This window comes from Brachyhypopomus gauderio, chromosome 1 (genome assembly GCF_052324685.1).
Source record: "Brachyhypopomus gauderio isolate BG-103 chromosome 1, BGAUD_0.2, whole genome shotgun sequence".
Taxonomy (NCBI): Eukaryota; Metazoa; Chordata; class Actinopteri; order Gymnotiformes; family Hypopomidae; genus Brachyhypopomus; species Brachyhypopomus gauderio.
This window is the reverse complement of record NC_135211.1, coordinates 15,506,716-15,514,161: the sequence shown is the minus strand read 5'-3', so window position 1 is coordinate 15,514,161 and position 7,446 is coordinate 15,506,716. Positions and strand designations below refer to the sequence as shown.

General features: G+C 41.1%; 1 protein-coding gene across 1 annotated transcript; it reads left to right on the top strand.

The window, feature by feature from the left end:
- Nucleotides 1-471: 471 nt before the first annotated feature.
- On the top strand, nucleotides 472-4,778 carry LOC143509950 (low choriolytic enzyme-like). The gene is made up of 10 exons (XM_076998874.1): nucleotides 472-485; nucleotides 883-964; nucleotides 1,072-1,081; nucleotides 1,212-1,256; nucleotides 1,547-1,702; nucleotides 2,036-2,153; nucleotides 2,447-2,625; nucleotides 2,816-2,897; nucleotides 4,306-4,430; nucleotides 4,625-4,778. Coding segments are annotated over exons 2-10 (786 nt in total). The 5' UTR covers nucleotides 472-485; nucleotides 883-895; the 3' UTR covers nucleotides 4,627-4,778.
- Nucleotides 4,779-7,446: the final 2,668 nt, after the last annotated feature.

Sequence of the window (7,446 nt, the reverse complement as noted above, 5' to 3'; positions counted from 1 at the left end):
GTAACTGTAACCTGCCATGATGATGTATTTAGTCAAGGTATGTCTCATATGTAGACAAACATACAAAGAATATGTTCATTTCAGTAACATTGAAAAAATTCCATTCTACTACTTGCAGAAGAAGTTCATGTTCTGTGTACAGCACACATGTGGTGTAAGCAAACAGCTTCAGCAGTGTCATTCAGTTCCTGTGAACCCTGTGTATACCTCACTGGCCCTGGCATCGGATGAGAAAGGCTCACTGAAAACTAGTGCAGCCAACTCAGTACATTTGACTGGGAAAAGCTGCAGCTGCTGCTCAATGTTGTTTCCCCATGTTTGCAAAAAAACCCCAACATGATAAAATATCTAAATTTAGAACACCCATATATTTCACACAAGTAAATCACCACCTGTTATCATGTTGGTTAAACAGAGAAGGGTATAAAAACTCCCTACATCACCACTGAACAACATACCACTCATCTTTACTTGGGGGTGTTGAGGTAAGGTCTTCTGTTGTGACTTCCATTAACTTGGGTAAAGGGATATAAATACCCAAACACTGCTGTTGCTGAAAACCGGTGATTAATACTAGAAATTCATAACACAAAAGTAACAAAGCCACTCAAGTGGTAACCAAGTCTCTCAAATGGTAAGCAAGTGGGCACTCAAATTCTATTCCAGCACAGTGACACTTGATCACACTGGTCAGCCATGAAGCACTTGACGCTTTTTTTCCTGCTTGGTTGAGCTTACCTGATTATGCCTCTCTGATTGGTCTGTTTGCCTCACGTTCATGGCAAGGCACATTAAATGGCAAATGGCTCCATAGTTGTTTGTGAACCTTGAAACAGTAGCCTAACCGATGTGTAATATACAACCATGGACTGCTTCCTCCAGCAGGTGTCTAGCAATGATGTACAAAGTGACAGTGGGTCTTGTGACCCTTTTGCTGGTCTTCTCTGTTAGAGCTGAGGAGGAGGTGAGATACACACACACACACACACACACACACACACACACACACACACACACACACACACCATTTCAAAGTTTCAAAGCACATGCACATTACTCTTTTATAACGAGACTCTATCATGTCTGTCATCTGTGTTCACATGGCTGGTGTGTAGCCTGGTAAGTCAATAATCGAGTTTTTTTAATGCATATTTATAAAATGTTTTTTTAGTTGTATGAGATACTTATTTTATTAATTTATTCACTTTTAGTGTTGTCTGTGGGAGAGCTGCTGGAAAGAGCTAACAATGGCATCGGTGTGGACACACACACGCACACATGCACGCACACACACACACACACACACACACACACACACACACACACACACACACTTACACATAGTTTTTAAAGACTGCCAAGCGTATTGTAGTGTTTCATGACTATCCATGACATATTTTAATAACATGTATAACATCACATTATCTTTTGTACAGTTTCTGATATTCCTCTCAGTACAGTCATAGCATTCATTTTCTAATCTTGCCCCCCCCCACACACACACATTAAATGAGGTTTTATATATTCTTTCTGTTGTGTGTGTTAGTTCGTGATGCAGATGAGCCAAAGGTTATTGGAGACATTGCAGTTGATGATGAAAACGATGAGAGGAACGCTGACCCCTGCACCGCCCAAGGCTGCATGTGGCCCAAGGCCACTGACGGTGTAGTCTACGTGCCCTACGTCATCGCCAACCACTTCTGTACGTCTGTACGCAAATGCACCATATGTCCTCACAACTCTTTAACATTTTCTTTGTGCATTTACTTTGTGAGGGACATAATAACTCTTTCTATGTCAGTTTGGATTAATAAACATATTAGCAATGCTAGATTATATATGATCATACTTATTCTAATTGTAGTACAGGGTATCATGTATCTTTAAGGTCTTCTCCTATTTTAGAACCGATATAAAGTGATTTCAATTGACATTATTTGAGGTAGAGTTTCTTTCCTGTTTCAGTTTGGAAAAAAGTAATTCTATTATAATTCTAGTCTGTCCTAATTGTAATCTGTGTCCTTCGTGCCCTCAGCCTCTCGTGAGCTGCAGGTTATCCAGCGTGGTCTGGACTCTTTCTCCTCTGTGTCCTGCATCCGCTTCTACCCCCGCTCCAACGAGAGAGACTACCTCAGCATTGAGTCTCGCAGTGGGTAAGTATCACAGGAGTGGAGACCACCAGCATTAAGACCAGGAAACCTGATCAAGACTCTGAATAATAAGGAACCAGTAAAGACCTAAAATCAGATCCAGAATGATGATTTAATCATTTAGAAAAATATTTAAATGTTTAGATTTTTAATTATAACTATATCTGTCATTTTTAGAGTGTTTTTTATTCAACCTTATTTCAGATAATCATTATTCTTGGTAGAACACAAAACAAAGTTTCAACAAAGAAACAAAGAAAATTATTGTGAAGTTTCACTCTTTGTCACTTTGACAGATGCTACTCTTATGTGGGTCGCCGTGGTTATGCCCAGACAGTGTCTCTGGACCGCAACGGCTGTATCTACCACAACACCGTCCAGCACGAGCTGCTCCATGCTCTGGGCTTCAACCACGAACAGACACGCAATGACCGTGACAACCACATCCGTGTTGTCTGGGAGAACATTATTGATAGTAAGTCCAAATTTGAAAGTTTGAAGAGTGATTAAATAAGAGACATAATGTGTGTGTGTGTGTGTGTGTGTGTGTGTGTGTGTGTGTGTGTGTGTGTGTGTGTGTGAGTGTGCGCATGTATGTCTCTAATTCTTTGGAAGGGTTAAATTTTTCTATAGTTTGACCATTATTTTATTTTTTTTCACAACAGATATGAAGTACAACTTTGACAAGATCAACACTCTGAATCAGGGGACGTCCTATGACTACAATTCTGTCATGCAGTACCACAGGTCCAGTACTCCGTTCTGTTGACCCTGTGTTCACGTGTCCCATGCACAGTGCCTGCGTGCTCAGATTGTGGATGTATCTACAGTATAAAACTACAAATGACTTTCAACAGGGCTTAAGAGCACAACAGCTCCCAGCAGGCTGGGGTACTGAATACTGCATTATATAATGTTATCTATATTTAATCTGTTTAATTACTTTAAGTGATACCAATATCCTCCTCAAAGCAGTGAGCAGTGTGTCTCAGATTGGTCAGATGACTGTTTGAATATGTAAAACATGTTTTGACAAGCAGTAGTTTCAGGAGTGTACATGTAAAATGTTCAGAAGTGTAAAACATTTCTCATACGTCCACCTTAGCATCTTAGCATGTCAGGAAACAGCGTCTTATATGGCAGTGATATAGTATTTATAAATGTTTGACTCAAGGCTTCATTAGAACTCTTGATTTGACAATATTTAAGACTGTGAAACAATGAGTCTGAAATGGGACGTCAGGACCACGGGGGCAAACTGGGGTAAGAAAGCCCATCGGTGCTGCACCCCTAGGGGTTTCTCAGTGGGATAAAAACCCTCCAACCAGGACCGAAATGTTGATGAGGTGGAACAAGGAAGAGGACAACAGAAAGAGTTAAAAACCCAAACTGAGGAAAACCCAACATACTGGGGTTTAACTGAACAAGGATTCAAACCCGGGACTCAAGCAGCATGTGAGTATTGCTCAAGGCTAGGAAGAGTGCCTGGTGGAGAAGTGAGGCTCAGGTGGCTCAACCAGAAACAGGATGGCTTTACAGGTGGACCAAGGTCTCGGTCACACACAAAGGAAACAGTCTAACTAAAAGGTCCTCATGGTTTAGCCACATCCATGAATCAAGTCTAGTTCCACACCAGACTAGAGGTCTTGGCAGGCACCCTAGAGCTACTAGAGAGGTGGAGGTGGCTGACAGGAAAACAGACAGCTAAACAACTTCAATGACTGAAGGAAAAATTCCTTGGAAAGGACAACTTAAGAGACACACAAGCAACACAGTCCCTCACAGTTTACTGTTTACCGTTTACCGTTTAGCAAAACCTGTCTGCATGTAGCATACACCAAGACCTCCCAAAGACAGAACTTTGCGAACCTGACGTAAATCAGGCTAACAAGCTCCTGATTGTTTGCTGGCTCATTGCTTCCCTCTGGTGGTCGTCTGCTAGCACTACAAGGTACCCAATACACAGACTTGGTGAATAGTAATTAAAAATGGCTAACATAGGGCAATAAAAGTAAATAAGGGAATGAAAATTAATTAGGGTTAAAATCAATCGATCCCATGTATGATTATGCAATTAAGACTAAAGAGTAAAAGAATGACTCAGAAATGCCTTTGTCCCACCTTTGTATGAATTGATTGTTATTTGTCGTTTCAGAACTGCTTTCTCTAAGAATGGTCAGCCCACTATGGTCCCCATCCCCAACAGCAATGTAGCCATTGGCCAGGCAACGCAGATGAGTCAGAATGACATCACCAGACTCAACAGACTCTACATGTGCTGTGAGTACCATATTCACTCCTAATTACTTCATAGAGTAATAAAGAATCAGGTTCACTATGCAGTAATTTGCGAGGGAGAAAAGAGGGAGAATTCTGGTCTTAAGTCATACAGTTGTGTGGAGGTGTGTAACAAATATTGAATTGCCTTATTAATGAAGGGTTTTGATGATTTGATCTGTTTATTCATCTTTCAGGAAATGAGAAGAAGTCACCGATCCAGTTGTTAAGCAGCAGGAGATGATGAGAGGAGAAATATGACTGCCCTGTTGAGAGGGCTCTCTGCTGCTGTTGGCCGTGCTTTACTGACTACGTAATTATAAAAACAATTCCAGAAAACCTTCAAATAAATAGAATATTAAGCCCTTGGTCATGTTCAGTGTCATATCATGTTCATACATATTGGTAGTTAATAGACAGAGGACATTAACTATCCCTGGAGCAGTCCTTAACAAACTTCAAAGAATGTGATGGTTTATCTCAAATTAACAGCCAAACTGTGAGTGCATTTGAACTCGTACCATTGTCAAACCCTTTAGTGGTTAATTTTGTAATAATAACACACATTCCTGTGACTGGTGAACATTTATCATGTTGCTAACTACAAACAGCTTCATTTCATAGATGTTTTATACCACCTCTGACTTTAATAATAATAAGAAGAAGAAGAAGAAGGAAAAGAGAAAGGAAAGACAAACCCATAAATGCATAAACCCACTGAAGGATGCCCAACTCCCCTTTAGCTGAGAAAGCAGCTTACTGCCAGTAATCCAGCATGTCTAAGAGGAGTGTGAGGAACCGAGAGCAGCACTTCATCTGAAAGGAAGAGAGCAGCAAACACATGCAGAAGCCCAGGATAGTAATCCAGGGTCAGAGGGTGAAAACACAGCGAGCACAAACATATCCAGGCAGACAAATAGGGAGAACACCAGAACCGCAAGCACAAAGCAGATATCAGGGACCGGCAGACTGTAATCAACAAACACTCAGAATTACAAACTAGAAGGTCAGTGCAAGACTTCACCATGAACTGAAGAGAGAGTGAGAGCCTAATATACACTGGACAACTTGAATTAGGAAAAAACAGCTCAGACGAGAGGATGACCCACCAGGGAAGGGGAACTTAAATCTCTGGTGACAGCGGCCTCTTGTGGTGAGATGTGGAGTTGCCCTCAGCGGGTGTGACAAATGACACCTTAATTTTGCACAGCATGCTTTTCACAGCATGAGACTGAATTAACAATATGTTATCTAGACACAATCAAGTGTAATAAGCATATATCTAAGTATTGTTCCTCCAGATGATTTTGACTAAGGTGTGGTCAATAAAAATGACATCAACAACATGTTATTGTTTTTGTTATTAAATAACAGCAAAATTAGTGAAGATATTCTACTGATCATTCTAGTGATCAGAGATCCTTGAACATCCACATGAATCAATGTACTAGAATTCAAGAATTTATTTTGAATTATTTTCATGGAGTGAAAAATATCCTCTATGAGTGATGTCAGTGATCTATAATGTTAGATTTCTCTTTATAGAAACAGAGGTTTCTATAACCTCTTTAAATTGTTTTTTATATATTAAAAGATGGACAATACAAGATAATCAAACAGGAATTTTATTGTCTTTCCAGTAACTCATCATTGCATGACCAGGCAGAGAAGGAACCAAATGCGGAATAACGCCGCTTTTATTCAGTAAGGAATAAATGCCAGAGGCGAGTAGCACCAGGGAGAATAGAGTCCGGGAGGTACAGGAGGTTTAGGCAGTGAGAATGCTCAGTATGCAGCATGAGTCGGCAATATTTCCCAACCAGGAAGTGTGATACTGATGTTCAAGTAGCTAGGGGAGAGGGCGTGGCAGATGAGAGGCAGGTGCAGCTAATTATTCTGGGAGAGGGACTGAGTGCTGTTCCTAAAAGCCTTAAATATAATTTCATCTCTCTTCTCTAAATGCTCAGACTTTGGATAAATCTACACATCAACACCAGAAATTACTAAACCCTTTCAATAGGGTCTAGAAGCAGAACAGCCCCCAGTAGGCCTAACTACTGAATACTGCATTACATTATGTTGTCTATATTTCATCTGCTTAATTAAATTAAGTGACTGTAATATCACCCTCACAGCTGTGACCAAAATGTGTCACACCTGGGCTTTGTAAAACCTCTAGAAGCTCTATGTCTGTGTAAGGAAGGGGCCCCCACACCTAAGTGGAGTTGAATCCAAATCTCTTAGGATGGGATGGCCACCAGCTAATATTAGAATCCAGGTGCAGAGTTATGGAACTCCCAAAAGCAAAGGAAAGTGTGGGAATTAGCCCGGGCTAACATACGCAGGCCGTCCTCCATTGAGAAGAACAGAAGGTCCCAGGCAGGATGGGAGCTGCTCTCAGGATTGCCAAGCCAGTGCTCCAGCAACACAGCACTGTGTTGATCAGCTTTCCCCTAAAAAGGAGGCACAGGCTGGAGTGATAAGAGGAGTTCTGAGAGCTGGGGAAACTTTGGCGAGGCCCGAGACAATTTAAGAGGGGAAAAAACCCCAATATGATAAAATATCAAAATTCAGAACACCCATATTTCACACCAAAGTAAATCACCACCTCAGGGTTGCCAACTCTCACGCAATGAGCGTGAGACACACGCATTTGACTGTCTTCACACGCCATACATCCGATTTCTCACGCAAAAAAAAATCTAGTTTATTTATCTCTGATCTACATCTATGAATCAATGAGTTACTAGTTCGCTCTGGCGCCAACCACTGATGATCGATCGCTTTAGGCGCAGCATAGAGGATATAAACATATAACAGTTAACGTGGCCATTTGACGACACCTCCCCCCCCCCCCCCCCCAAAAAAAAAAAAAATCAAATCTCACTCCAAGTGATTTTGAAAAGTTGGCAGCCCTGCCACCTGTTATCATGTTGGTTAAACAGAGAAGGGTATAAAAACTCTCTACATCACCACTGAACAACATACCACTCGTCTTTACTTGGGGGTGTTGAGGTAA